The following is a 15,479-nucleotide window of genomic DNA, read 5'->3' as shown; positions in this document are numbered from 1 at the left end:
TAAAATTTAGCATCTTTTTAAGTGTCCAGTTGAGTAGTTAAGTACATGCACATTGTGCAATAAATCTCCATACTGATAGGAGTATTTACTAGTGACATGCTGTAAATAATGATTTCTGTTGTTTTATTTTCATTAAAGAACTTTATCTTTAAGATATGCCTGTTTTGTTATAGAACATGAAAGCTGTGGTTTTTTTAAGTATTGCAAATATTAAGAGAATACTTTATAAATTAAGTTCAAGCTTAATTTGTATAATGCATTTTTATAAAATATTTTATGTAATATTATAGATACCACTATTTGGAATCATGTCATCAGATTCTGCAGATCCTTTCTACTGGATGAGAGTTATTCTTGCATCCAACAGAGGTATGTACTTCTTTTCTTTTGCCTCTATCCTAGTACTGACATCAAATAGATCTGAAAATGTGGAAACCACTATTTTTCAATTTCTGCGGAGGGGAGAGGATATGGTAAAAGAAACTCATTGCCTACAAGAGAGCAGTATGTAAATAATTATAAAACTGTGCATGTATTGTAATAATAGACATATATACAGAGATAGAGGTGCAACAGAGAACAGCTCTGTCCGGAACTTCAGTTCTCCATCCTTTTATGGTCCATGCTTTCTCTGAGAATCTAATTCATTTTATGTAACAAAAATGCATATATACTCATACTCATAGATTTTTCATGGAATCTCAGGAGATTCGTGGGCCCTCTGAAGTCTGTCCTTGAAAGCCCCTGATGTGCGGTGTCAGAGAGGAGATGATGCTGGCAGAGCGTTTAAATTGGAGCTCAGCCTGTGAGCCATGGCAGGGGGGAAGCCTGAGGAACGCATGCACGCGCAGGGCAACGTGAGGCAGTCTGGGAACTTTGGGTAGAGGTGCTGGTCGGGGAGGCTGAAGAGGTCAGTAGGGCTGCATCGTGAGAGGGTTTTTTTGGTAATTCTTTTTGATTAAAGTAATATTGATTTACTATAAAAAATGCACTGACATTTATATACAGATTTATCTAAAGGTGAAAATGAAAGTCTTGCTTCTCAGGGGTAACTCCTGGGAAGATAATAGATTGGTGAATATCCATCCAGATCTTTTCTCTGCATATACATTGATGTATATAAATTTATTTGCTTTTTTTAAAATAAAACATAAGATATAGTATATAACTATTCGGCTACTTGGTGTGTTTACTTAATATGTTGGATGACCTATTTGTTTAATGGCCATGTATGGTTCCATTTTATGGCTATGCCATGATTTATTGAACCATTCATTCAGCAGGTATTTATTGTTCTTACGATGTGCCGAGCTTTGTGCTAGGTGCTGAGATTAAGGCAGTGGTCAAGACAATGTCCCTGTTGTCACGGAGTTCATATTAGTCTATTTGGGAAGGTAGACTCTACATGAAGTATATTTTGGGAGTGAGAAGGGACATTTGGACAGAGACTTGCAGGATATGAGAGAGAAGCCTGTGGGAAGATGTAGAGGAGGAACATTCTAGGGAATAGCAAGTGCAAAGGTCCTGAGGTACAAGTGTGTTTGATATGTTCAGAGAACAATAAGGAAGGCAGTGTGGCCAGAAGAAAAGGAAAGGGGAAATGTGGTGGACATGACATTGCGAATAAGTCCAAGAGCCAGATCACGAAGGGCTTGTAGATAAAGTAAGGCCTGTATTTTAAGTATGGTTCCAGGCCTCTTCTGTCATGCATTCAGTGTTTTTTCCCAACTTTATATCATTATAACCAGTGCTACCACAAATGCTATCACACTCTTCAGTAATTTTTTTTTTTTTTGCTGAGGAGATTGGCCCTGAGCTGACATCCATTGCCCACTTCCTCTTTTTGCTGAGGAAGATTAGCCCTGAGCTAACATCAGTGCCCATCTTCCTCGATTTTGTATGTGGGACACTGTCACAGCATGGCTTGATGAGTGGTGCATAGGTCTATGCCCAGGACCCAAACCTGCTGACCCCAGGCCACCAAGTGGAGCGTGCAAACTTAACCACGATGCCCCTGGGCCGGCCCCTTCTGTAATTTTTTAATAGAATCAATTTCTAGAAGTTTAACTGTTTGTTTATAATGCATATACACTTATATACACTTAAATTTCTGATAGATAATTCTAAATTATCTTCCCAAAGGGTTATGTTATTTTACGCACTCAGCAATGGTATATGAGAATGACCGTTTCTCTTCCAGTAGTGGATGTATTATTAGTCTTTTAGTGTTTGTCAGTCAGACAGGTAAAAATTGGTATCTGTTATTTAATATGTATTTCTCTCTATATAGTGAGCTTAAACATCATTTTCTATTTTTATTGAATATTTGTATTTCTTCTATGAGTGGACTTATTATAAGTGGTAGAAAATTACTGGCTAGTTTAAGCACAAAAATGGAATTTATCAGAAGGATCCTGGCTATTTTTGTCGTCTAAAGAAGAGGTGGAACAGCTCAGCCTTGTGGGAGGGAACCAGGGCAGCTGTTGGACTCGGGCAGGAGGGGAGCCTTTCCTCAGTGATTTAGCTCCAGCGGCTCCTGGGTTCTTTGGTTCTTCGGTTCAGAATTCCAAGTTACCAGCATTTACACCAGCCTCCATCAGCTTCGGTTAGAGTTTCAGGGTTACACAGTACAAATTTGGGTGCTTGAATCCCCTTCTTTTTTTTTTTCAAAGATTTTATTTTTCCTTTTTCCCCGCAAAGCCCCCGGGTACATAGTTGTATATTTTCAGTTGTGGGTCCTTCTAGTTGTGGCATGTGGGATGCCGCCTCAGCACGGCCTGATGAGCGGTGCCATGTCTGTGCCCAGGATCCAAACCCACAGAACCCTGGGCCACCGAAGCAGAGCACGCGAACCCAACCACTCGGCCACGGGGCGTGCCCCTGGGATCCCCTTCTTGGTTGTTGGTATTTTCCTGAGAAAGAGCACTATTGGGAGCAGCCCCACCATGTCTCTCCCCTACCTTTTCCTGTTGGTTTGTTAAAGTTTTAATTGATTGGTAAGAACTCTTTGCATATTAGAGATATGAGCTCCTTGTCATTTGTGTTTGAATGTTTTCCTTTTAACTATTATGCTGTCTTTTGCCACATGGAAGTTTCATAGTTGTATCTAATCATATTGTCCATTTTTTCGTTGTTGTTTCTAGGGTTTTTGTCATGCTTATTAGAAAGGCTTTTTCTTTTCCAGGATTTATAAGCATAGTCACTTCTAGTACTTTTGTCATTTGCCTTTTATAGTTAAATTTTCTATACATTCGGCCTTTATTTTGATGTAAGGCATGAGGTAAGGAATCTAGTCTTAATTTTCTGTAAACAGCCAGTCATTTGCCATGGCCCTTCTTTTCCCTACTGAGTCAAAGTGCCATCCTATATGAAATTTTTACTAACGCTTGATTGGATTTATTTTTTGAACTAGATCCATTTGACAGTTATAAATTTTGGTGATTTGACTTAAAAAAAAAATCTATCTACCAACCTACCTGCTTACTAGTTTTAACAATAAGAAACGTTTTTATCTCTTACTATTGAAGAAGTATCTGAGAAGACATGAAGAATCCTCCTAAGAAGGAATCTTTTCTCATACTAAGGGCACCTTTTCAGCATTGATTAGACCAGGATTTGAGGTGATGTGACAGGATGACCAATGGACACACAGTCTTCACCATGTGGAATTACTTAGTTCTACATGTTGCCTTACACATGTGGCATTTTGGTTTTCTTTTTTTTCACTGCAAATGAAGTACATATTTCCTGTAAAGAAAAGCTTAGAAAATAGAGAGGCAAAAAAAAGAAAAGAAAAGAAAAATCACCCATAATTCCACTGGATAAAAATAACAATATAAACATCTTAACAACCAGACTAAAATAATAGGAAACCATTTTACCACTTGAATATTAAATGAAATCAGACTATGCACACTATTTTCAAATTCTTTTTGCTATCCACTGTATCATGAATATTTTTCATGCCACTAAAGATTCTACAACATTGATTTAGGTGACTTTCTATGTAATTTTAGATTTTGCATTAAAAGAGTCACAAATATTCTAAGTGTTTTTATTAACTTGGTATTAACTTTTGGGCTTGGTATGTCATTTTTTTATTTTGCATTAAAAAGTTTATTAAAAATAATGATTTGGACATTAATCTTGAAAGATTTCGAAGGATTTCTTTAACATTTTAAGTTTAGAATTTACAGAAATTTACATTTTTATAGCATTTATAGTAATTTTGATGCAATACATTGTTGCAAGATTGTGTTGATGAATGAGAATTTTTTAGCAATTGATGCTTAGCAATTGATGATGTCAAAAATTTGCTTGTTGACATTTAAGCATGTATTTTAGTAGATATAATCAAGGACTGAGATGCTTGTAAATTAATCTGCAGTGGGTACAGTAAAGATTATTTACTTCTTCCTCCTTCCTTTACAGGAACTTTAATGGAATTGGGTATCTCCCCAATTGTAACATCTGGCTTGATTATGCAGTTGTTAGCTGGAGCCAAAATCATTGAAGTTGGAGATACACCAAAAGATAGAGCTCTGTTCAATGGAGCCCAGAAACGTGAGCATTAATACAGTTAAAGAGCCTTTTCCAAATTTGAGAATTTTGTGGTAAAGATGTTTTTCTAGTCTTTTTTGTCTCTGGTTGTAAGCATGTATTCCTTTTCCCCTAATTTTTGTCAGTATTTGGTATGATCATTACCATTGGGCAAGCCATTGTGTATGTCATGACGGGCATGTATGGGGATCCTGCAGAAATGGGGGCTGGAATCTGTCTCCTGATCATCATTCAGGTAAGAAATCCGATTTTTCATATGCAGAGAGAGCAGTTTGATCTCTTTTTTCTTTTCTAACAATTCTTTAGGTGATTGATATATTCATTTTCTTACTTCTGAATTATTTTATTTAATTATAATATTTTGATTGTTGAAGTGACATGTATAAATTGTGTTGATGTAAAAATTTAAAATTTATTGTAATAGCTCATAGCTGCACAATGTAAAGAATTATGGATCACCTGTATTTCATTGATTCTAAGATGCCTATTTTTCACATTTTGATGTCTCTGGAATCAGCATTTGTTCTTACAGTTGATAGTGTCCTACAGTTGCCATCAGCAGGCGGCAGTCACGATAGGAGTCATCACTTGTGTATGTGTGTCACCTTGGTCACAGCTGTTCATATTGTCACTACATCACTTGTTTATGCATTCTTGATATAACTGTTTAATTGTTGTTTAAAATGTCATCCAAAAATCTGCTGTGATTTGTTATTGAAACTAAAAGTTATTGTGTGTACACAAAGGCACAGAAAAGAGCAAGCTAGTGATAAACATCTATGTCTAAGTTTAAAATAACTTTTTTTGTAAGTAGAAAATAAAAATTCTTTGTAATAAGTTGTGTCTTAGTTTAACTGGCAGTATGTTTTTCTTTCTTAGTGGTACACAAAGTAATGGCATTACGAATAATATCTTACAGTAAGTGAAATACCATATAAACACATGTACATATATTCCATGGATTTTTTAAATGGACACTTTGGAGTGGAATTTTTAAAGGACAACGTAATTATTCTCCTCCTAAGTATCTTAAAATATGTAAAGCTTGGAAGATATTTCTCTAATGTACAATCCTTACATATCATTTAGAGAAGTTACCCAAGAATGGATTGTACTTAAGTTATATGATAGTTTTTTATTGGGTTTTGAAAAGAAGTTTGCCTACGTTAAATACTGAACATCTTGAGTCCTGGTTCTCTTGGAAATACCTCCTTTTGTTCACGCTGTGAAATTAGGATGAATTTAGGAAATTTTTTTTAATGGTCAAAAGGATCAAGGTCATAAAAATATTTTAAAATAAAACTAAAATACCAGTTTATATACATATATATGTATGTATATATATTTATATATGTAGAGAGAGAGAGAAATAAGACCATTTCGGACTGGCATGGTTGACCATTCTTTTTTTGTAAGAAACCTTATATAGGAAGCAAATCATAATAACAAGATCATTTAGTGAGTGTGATCCAGAACAAGGAGGGTTAGATTGTTGAAGGGTTTATTGGTGTTATTAACAACAGGGAGGCCTCTTCTACTGAGGTGGAAATATTTTGTCTTTTGACCAGAGGAGGAATTTCTGATGGATTATCAGGGTCTTTTGTAGTTTTCTGAGCTCCAGTGAGTTCCCATTTGGTCTAAGGTACATTTCGTTAAAGAATAACATGTTGTTATTTCTCCATTTAAAAAAGGCTCAGAACCCTTGTGTCTAATTAGAGGAAGACCAGTTGTGGTGGACGGGTAGAGAAGATCCTCTCAACACTGACTTTGATGTCTTTTTAGTGCTTAGGATCTCTGCACGTGCTTTTGGCATTGTTGATGATACTGATAGACCAATTTTTGCCTTATTTGTTCTTTAATAGCATTTGCTTTATGCAACCCGTAGTTTAGAACAACCCTGGTTTTTAAAAAACACTCAGAATTGGCATCTAGCTCTTAGAATATTATGCAGCACTAAAATTTTTCTAGTATTTTAGTAAGGATGTATTTAGATTCTTAAGGAACCTCAGCTAACCAGTCTGGGTTAGTTAGATAAAGCAGTGCCTTCTTGTAGAGTCAGTTATGAATTTATGAATTGATATAAAATGGAGTTAAGCGATTTTAACTTTTTTTCAGTATCAGAAATCAAGGAATAGTTATATTCTAGGAATGAAACGAGTAAAGTGGATGCATACTATTTTGTTTCCATAAATTCTGGTGTACAAATATTTGCCTTGTGGTTTATGCTTCTGGTGTCACTGCATAGAGAGATTTGTTGTGTTTGATCATAGGGGGGCACTGGCCCATTTGTGTCTTTTTTGAAGCATTGCTAAGACTGAAAATGTGTGGATGCACTGAAGAGATGTGATGGGATCAGTATGTTTTCTCCTAGAAACATAGGTTTTGAAAACTGCATGCTGTCATGTAAGGTATTTCTCAGCTTAATTATTCTTGTTTCATTCACCTGGTCGGTGTCTTCAACTAGGGAGTTTTGAAATCTAAATAGTGGGTCTTGATTAAAATTTTAAAAAAAGAATAGAAAATATCATGGTGCATGGCACGTAGTAAAATTGTTTTGACAAACTAAGTTGTGTGTGCACACGCACGTGCAGGGTTGAAATGTAAAGTGTTATTTTTATACCTGCTTTGGAGATTCATATGTATTGTGCATTCTACAAGAGCGTGCAGTTAGTTTTATTGTTTTTGTTACTGAATGGTCAATGAGATGCTGTGACTTCCTGCTTTCTCCTTCTCCTCGTAGGCAGGCATGCTTGTTACTCTCTTTTATCTTATTCCTTTAATTATAGAGACCATTTCTCATTTAGGTTTCTCTGAAATTCCTTTCTCCAATTAGAAAACTGTGAGTGTGATTTTCACAGGATGCGCACAAATCCCTCTGGAGCCTGATGGACATTGGTCTGGACGGGGCTTGGAGGGTTACCGTTGTTTCGGAGTTGTCCACGTGACTTGGACAGGTCATTTAATCGGAAGCCCAGAGTCGTACTTTCTGGTTGGCTGATAGTTTGTGAACAGCTGTTATTCCCTGCATGGGGTTGGGCTTCTGTATTAAAATTGGGAGTATTTATTTACAATTACATAATTGTGGTCCAAATCAAATCTCAGGAGTAAGTCCTAACTTCTCTTGTATCTTGTCAAAATGTTAAACTTGGTTTTCAAACAGTAAGGATTCATGAGCTCTCTTAGACGTTTTGAGAATCGTACCCTTTTTCCAGTCCACTGAAAGTCACACTAAAAGACTAACTAGACAAGTTAGGCTCTGTACAGCTGTTGAACTGACAGTTAAGGAAGCAGACCACTGGTAAGGTAAGCAGGCTCAACATGGTGTACTGTGGTTGGCTTGTTCTCTTCTGCTGGGGATTTGGGCAAATGGAGTGAGTCACGTGGGTGGGAGACTTCAGAGCTGGGAGGAATGCGAGTGGCCTTTCCTCACTGCTGCGGGAGGGGGTCTTTAAAGAGGGGCCGGGCTTGAGACTGGGGGCGTGGAAGCCTACTGTCTCCCCTCCTGATGAGGTTACTGACCTGGGCAAGGAGTCAGATGACCGAGGAGGCCTCTTGCAAGACTCTGGGTTATCTTTACTTGATGCATGCTTTTACAGAAATGTCTTCTCCAAGAGGAAAATTAAGAATTTTCAATTTCACTTAAAGTTAGTATGTTTTCATTTTTTTAGAAAAATTATGAGTGTAAGGACCTGGCGAACCCTTCAAATTTACTTTCGATCTTTGTCACTATGTATACAGAATGCATTTTTACATTGTTATGATTTTTACATTATCTGTGAACATATTAATTTATGCTCTACTTTTTGACTTATTCTATATATATTACATATAATACTTTAAAAAATGTATCAACACAGTCCCCATGCTTTCCCTTTAATGGCAGTGTACAGTTGCATCTTGTTGCACCATAATTCATGTGGCCTTTCCCTTCCTTGGAGCTGTTTGGAATGTTTTCAGTTTTTGCTGTCATCAGTTCTACAACTGTGAACATTTCTGTTTTAGTGTGCTTTTCACTAGACGTAATTTAACCATTGTAAGAGAAACTATTCAGATGATGTATAAGTACACTTTAAAAGTTGAAATGTCTGCTTTATAATGTAGCAGTATTTCCTAGCCTCTGATTTGCAGAGTTGGCTTCTGACTAAACTGAAGCAGGTTACAAGGTGCAGAGTCGTAACAGTGATATTGCAACAATTAGGTTTTAATATGAAAAATGCTGGTACTTTGAAAGTAGTCCCTGGTGTTCGTCTTCCCCTTTCTCGAGTTTATTCTTGCTTCAGCTTACTTGCCTTTCTTTCCCCACAGTTGTTTGTTGCTGGTTTGATTGTGCTGCTGTTAGATGAGCTGCTACAGAAGGGTTACGGCTTGGGGTCTGGTATTTCCCTCTTTATTGCCACCAACATCTGTGAGACCATTGTCTGGAAGGCCTTTAGTCCCACTACTATTAACACTGGCAGAGGTACATGGCAGCGTGCCTGAGCCTGCACGAGCTTTGCTGGATGAGTGCTGAGAAGTAGACGTCGTGGGCAGTTCATGCCTAGAGACGTCCCGGGGCGCCTGAGGCTGAGTGTTCACAGGTCGTGAGCAGAGATCTGTGGAGTAGGAAACATTACTTCAAAAAAAGAATACCATCTAAATTTTAGCCTCTGCTCGTTTAACATTTCAGTGGCTGCAAGCAGATTTAAAAAATTTCATTTGCTTAAGCCATTGCTGCAGAAGTCATTGATTTGACCTATTTCAGCATTCTTAGGGGGATAAAAAGGTAGTGGATTAAGACTTTTCAGATGAAACAACTGTTATTTATTGTATCACCAGGGAGCGCTGTTCTCCTTGGCTTTGTAATAGCACCTGAATTTTGAAATACTTCATTCTGTCTTTCCCATACCCATCTCCACTTCTCTCAGATGCCATCCCGGATTCGGAATGGTTAGCACCTAAACTGATCCCAGCCTTAAGAAAAGAGCAGTGATGGTTTATTAAAGTTGTTGGTAAAATAAGCTTAACAGCAAGCTTGGGAGATTGAGTCACAGAGCTTTTGATTCTGACATCTTTGTTCTGCTTTGCTGCTGCATTTCCCCCCTCCTAAAAACACTCTTTCCCTGAAAGAAGGGAGAGGCAAATCATTATGAACTAAATATTTGCTTTGGTTTATTCTGCTTTGGCTGTTTTCATCAAGAATATCTCTTGAGAAAACTTCAGATTTATGCTAAAAAGATACATTTGTCTCAATGATCTAAGTATTTTTAGACGCTCCACACATGGCTGGCTCATAAAGTTAACGCTGATGAATGATTTGGCCTCATGTTTTCTGCCGTGTGCTGGAGTCTCAGGGTTAGTAGTTTTGACTTCGGGACAGCGTTGGATCGTGAGTCTACAGTTGATTTCTGTCTTGATTCGTCAGGTACCGAGTTTGAGGGTGCAGTGATAGCCCTCTTTCATTTGCTTGCCACCAGGACAGACAAAGTCCGAGCTTTGAGGGAGGCTTTCTATCGTCAGAACTTACCCAATCTCATGAACCTCATTGCGACCGTCTTTGTGTTTGCTGTGGTTATCTATTTTCAGGTGAGTCTGCCTTCTTCACTCAAGTAAGTGGGATGTGGATTTTTATTTTGCTCTTAAAGAGGAGAATTCCATTTGAAATGTTAGTGTCTAACAAATCAGTGTTTCAAAATCTCGTCAAGCAAGTAATTCCATTCTTTCGACTATAAGGTGTAAAATATTAGTGGGTATGAAATACAAAAGGATTTCTCTTTCTGTCTCTGTGTGGAAGGGAACATTCTCTTAGCACTGTCTTCTCATACTCCTCACTGCCATTGTTTTGGCTCTCATCTGTATTCTTTACGTGCTATGTACCGTTCCTCTTACATAGTCTCAATTTTCATTTTTTAGGGATTTCGTGTCGACTTGCCCATTAAGTCAGCGCGGTATCGAGGGCAGTACAGTAGCTACCCCATCAAGCTCTTCTACACCTCGAACATTCCCATCATTCTTCAGTCGGCCTTAGTGTCAAACCTCTATGTTATTTCCCAGATGCTGTCTGTTCGATTTAGTGGCAACTTTTTAGTAAATTTACTAGGACAGTGGGCTGTGAGTATTTTGTTATTTATTCTAAGTATTCTGATTTATTGTAATTTACATTTCATTGTTATATTTTAATTTGCATTTCCTTGTTATATTTTTAACTGAAAGAGCCATAATTGAAGCAGTTGCTGTAACATTTTCAGATTCACTTACCTGAGAGCAGAGTTTATCATCTGGAGGATCGATAAGTTGTAAAACTGAGATTGGCTAAGTACTGTTTATTATTTTACAGTCCAGGAAGCATTTTCATGTTTCATTTGAGTGACCTTTTAGGTTAAAATCACAGTTGCTCTCATGAAAGTGACTCCCTATTTTGTAATCTTATTCCACTACTGTCTAAAATAATGTTTTTAAAGCTGCTGTTTGCTGATAACATATGGGATACAGAACCATCCTTTCCCATTCCCGCCTCTCAGGGCCTGAGTGGCAATAAACTAGTTTGTGATTAACTGGGCTGGAGACAGGCATGTAATTACTAGACTGAGGAGAGAACAGTTGTTAGAAATAGAATCCTCTTCATCATAGCCGCTTGTAAAGCGGTTCAGCCACGTTGTTACTGAAGTGTGAGTTATTGCAGGATTGAATTTTGATTGGTTAAGTTCTGTCACCTGACCAAGGAGTGTTTTCCCCCTTAATACTATAGAATTTAAAAAGACTAAGATCCTTTATTTTTTTGCAGATTACGTAATTCTAGAATTTGTATTCCAGCAAGGAATATTATTTCTTTACAGTCTTTATTCCTGAAATGTGCTTATTCTATGCATTTATCTTATGCTATCTTTTGCATTCTAAGTTATAGTGACATCTCTTTCTGCTTTTACTGAAGGTCATTTTTAAAAAATTTAAGCAGGATAAGTCAGTAACTCTTGAATGTTAGTTGAAGGAAATAGGATTCCTTTTGTCCATAACAACTCCTTTTCCATCCATTGAACAGAAAATGGATTACCTGCGATGAGGGGAGGACGCCATCCCTCCCTCATGAGCTAATAGTCCTGCAATAATTATTACTAGGATAATTTCAGAGTAATGAATGCACTGGGTGGTTGTGCAGATTATGTTGTGATCTTAACTAAAACTCTTTTTAATGAGAGAATTATTGGGAAATTGGATTTGTCTATAAACAGTGCTTTTGATTTGGGATTAGTGATTCTAGGGGTACAGTAAAGGAATCATTTGGAAATTGTAAATTCAGGAACCATTTTAATCATTGCAACTGAAAATTGCTTTCCCACCCTTTATACCCCAAAACTTTTATTTAATATGAGCAAATACATGCTGTGCCCATTTCTGTTACTATAAAAATTGTTAAATGTTTGTGTAGATAAAAATCCCATTATAAATATTTACTAAAAGACTATTCTGTATAATATACAAATCACATAGACTTTAAGGAGTGAGTTGTTAGTCTTCTGTCACTGTTTGAATTGATTGCATTCTTAATAGACTAACGTGAAAGAATATGTTGCATACTCTCATAGTTCAGAAAATTTCAGATTCTAAATGTAGTTAGAGGGCCAGCCCTATGGCCAAATGGTTAAGTTTGCACGCTTCACTTTGGTGGCCCAGGTTTTTTCCAGTTTGGATCCTGGGTGTGGACATGGCACTGCTCATCAGGCCACGCTGAGGTGGCGTCCCACATAGCAGAACCAAAAGACCCACAACTAGAATATACAGCTGTGTACTGGGGCTTTGGAGAGGGAAAAAAAGGAAGATTGGCAACAGATATTAGCTCAGGGCCATTCTTTAATAAATATTTAAATAAACAAATGTAGTTAGAGATTGATTATAAATGTAATCATATTTCTAGCTTCAGGAAGAGAAGGAAGGATTCTTCTTGTAGATATATTGTAATGCTGGTTTTTTAAAAATGACTCTTCTGTTAATATAGTCACAATGTCTTTTATATAATAGGTGCTCACTATATAATTTTGAAGGAGTGAAGATAGTAGACACAAAAGTAAATCCTTGAATTATATGGACTAATTAGCTGTAGGTGTGGTGCTTTGAGCTTAAAACATTGTCATAATCTGTAGGGAGTTTGAAAAGTCATAAAAATGTATGCTTGACCTGTTAGGTTGACCATTTGTCCTCTTTATTCTTGTTCTGTAGGATGTCAGTGGGGGAGGACCGGCTCGTTCTTACCCAGTGGGAGGCCTTTGTTACTATCTTTCTCCTCCTGAGTCCATGGGTGCCATATTTGAGGATCCTGTCCATGTGGTGGTTTATATCATCTTCATGTTGGGATCATGTGCATTCTTTTCTAAGACGTGGATAGAGGTGTCTGGTTCCTCAGCCAAAGATGTAAGTATTTGGTTTATTTGAAAATTTAAGAAAAAATCATAATTTTTAGGTGTCATATTGGTAATTCATACACTCCTAATTACTTTTCTAATTTAAACTTCAATTCACTCATTTTGAAGTAGGGGGTTAAAAACTTGTTCCTAGAAGGTGAAAATTTTTAGATTTTACAATGGTTTGTGACCCTCCAGAGCTCAGCCCAACTTGACCAAGTCTTATTCCTCAGTATTTAATTTTTCTTCAGGGAGGTGATAATTAAAGAGACTGGGAAACCCTGGTTTAATGTGTGGTCACGTGGTTGTGCCTCATTGTAGCTTCAGGGTTAATGGGAACGGGAGGCCACCACAGGCTGCTTCAGGGATCTGGTTTCACTTGTTAGTGTGTGGGAGGCACGTCACACAAACCGGGTAGATAGCAGTCAGGGACATGTTAGAGTTTGATTTTAAAGGTGGTTTTTCTCTTGGCAGGTAGCTAAACAGCTTAAAGAACAGCAAATGGTAATGAGGGGCCACAGAGATACCTCTATGGTTCATGAGCTTAATAGGTAAGGCGGATAGTGTTCATCCTTGCTGGGGAGGGGGGTGTCTGTCTGTGTACACATGGGCTTGGTTTTTCAGTCTGTCTTTATTGCTAAATGTTATTATTTGTTTGAATTCATATTTGAAGCATTTTTCTTCTACTTGACACAAAAGAACAAAAATTGCACACAAAACTGAATTGTTCTCCACATCAAAATTGACACCTAAATTATTTTAATTGAACTTGTGTTCTCTTCACTACTCAGCCCAGTGTTAAAATGTTGTAGATCAGAGGTTCTCATTGTTGGCTGGCTGCACATAAAATTACCTGGGAGCTTTTAAAAAATACTAATATCCACCTTTAGGAATTGTGATTTATTTGGTCTGGGGTGAGGCCCAGGCATCAGTTTTTTGTTTTTTTGCTAACAGCTTTATTGAGCTATAATTCACATACCATGTAATTCACTCATTTGAAGTGTGCAGTTTAGTGTTTTGGGATTTTCTTTAGTACATTCAGTGTGTGTAATCATTAAAATTTAATTTTAAAAACCCTTTCATCACCAGATGGGAAACTTGCACCCATTAGTTATTCCCCATTTCTGCCCTCCCCTCCCACACCCTATTCCCAGGCAACCGCTTTTTACTTTCTGTCTCCTGAGATTTGCCTGTTCTGGACATTTCATATAAATGAAATCATATATGATCTTTTGTGAGTAGCTTCTTTCACCCAGCATAACGTTTTCAGGCTTCATCCATTATTTGTGAATAATATTGCATTGTATGGATATACCGCATTTTGTTTATCCATTCATCAGTTGATGGAAATTTTGGTGGTTTCCGCTTTTTGGCTATCAGGAATAATGCTCTTATGAACATACTTGTACCAGTTTTGTGTGGAGGTATGTTTTCATTTCTCTAGGAGTGGAATGGTTGGGTCATAGAGTAACTCTGTTTCACATGTTGGGGAACTGCCCAACTGTTTTCCACAGTGGCTGCGCCGTTCTGCGTTCCCACCGGCAGCGTGTGAAGGCTCCAACTGCTGCGCATCCTTGCTAGCACTGGTTCTTGCTTTTTGATTATAGCCACATAGTGGAAGTGGTATCTCGTTGTGCTTTTGATTTGCTTTTCCCTGATGAGTAATGTTGTTGAGCATCTTTTCAGTGTTTATTAACCTGTTGTTTATCTTCTTTGGAGAAATGTCTATTCGGATCTTTGGCTCATTTTTAATTGGATTGTCTTTTTGTTACTGAGTTGTTAGATTTTTTTTTTTTTTTAAATTTGGATATGTTTCTTGTCAGGTATATGAATGGCAAATATTTTGCCCCATACTGTGGGTTGTCTTTTCACATTCTTGATGTTGTCCTTTGATGTACAAGTTTTTAATTTTGATGAAGTCCAATTTATCTCTTTTTTCTTTGGTTGCTTTGTGCCGCTTTTGCTGTTGTATCTAACAAAGCATTGCTTAGCCCAGGGTCACAAAGATTTATTCTTGTTTTCCTTTCAGAGTCTGAGCTCTTATATTTAGGTCTCTGATCCACTTTGAGCTAATTTTTGTGTTTGCTGTGAGACAGGGGTCCAGATTCTTTCTTTTTGCATGTGGATATGCAATTGTTCCAGAACCGTTTGTTGAAAAAGCATTCGTATTTTTATTTAAACTTTTATTTAGAACATAGACTGGACTGCAGAGAGTAGGATAACACACCTCCATGTACTCAAGTGTACGCAGCTTCAGAAGTTAGCGTCATTCTGCCTCTCTTGTTTCATCTACCATCTCTCCCAATCTTATTTTCCTTCTGGAGTAGTTTAAATACAATCCCATTATTTTTAACAGTTCTCCAGGTTATTCTAACGTGCAGCCAAGGTTGAATTACTATTGAAGAGGATCATCCAAATCTTGTCACATAAATTTGATCCTTACAAAGCATTTTGAAACTTACTCTTATCTACAAGAGGGAGCTAGAGGTTACCCGTTAAAACAATCCTGTATTGCCTTTCTTGGCTACTTACCGGTTTCCTGAAATC

The 15,479-nt window shown here is 37.3% G+C and overlaps 1 protein-coding gene across 2 annotated transcripts in view; it reads left to right on the top strand.

Moving 5' to 3' along the window:
- Positions 1-15,479, top strand: part of SEC61A2 (SEC61 translocon subunit alpha 2) — a 28,292-nt gene that overhangs the window by 9,398 nt on the left and 3,415 nt on the right. The window contains exons 4-11 of one of the 2 annotated variants that reach the window (XM_070601234.1): positions 291-369; positions 4,432-4,563; positions 4,686-4,795; positions 8,866-9,019; positions 9,962-10,122; positions 10,450-10,647; positions 12,751-12,942; positions 13,407-13,483. In XM_070601234.1, the coding sequence (XP_070457335.1) occupies positions 291-369; positions 4,432-4,563; positions 4,686-4,795; positions 8,866-9,019; positions 9,962-10,122; positions 10,450-10,647; positions 12,751-12,942; positions 13,407-13,483 (1,103 nt within the window). The remainder of the gene's footprint in view (positions 1-290; positions 370-4,431; positions 4,564-4,685; positions 4,796-8,865; positions 9,020-9,961; positions 10,123-10,449; positions 10,648-12,750; positions 12,943-13,406; positions 13,484-15,479) is intronic. The other variant, XM_070601236.1, reaches the window with a different exon arrangement.

This window comes from Equus przewalskii, chromosome 30 (assembly GCF_037783145.1).
Source record: "Equus przewalskii isolate Varuska chromosome 30, EquPr2, whole genome shotgun sequence".
In the NCBI taxonomy this organism is placed as follows: Eukaryota; Metazoa; Chordata; class Mammalia; order Perissodactyla; family Equidae; genus Equus; species Equus przewalskii.
The sequence above is the reverse complement of the archived record's forward strand: the minus strand, read 5'-3'. Positions and strand labels throughout refer to the sequence as shown.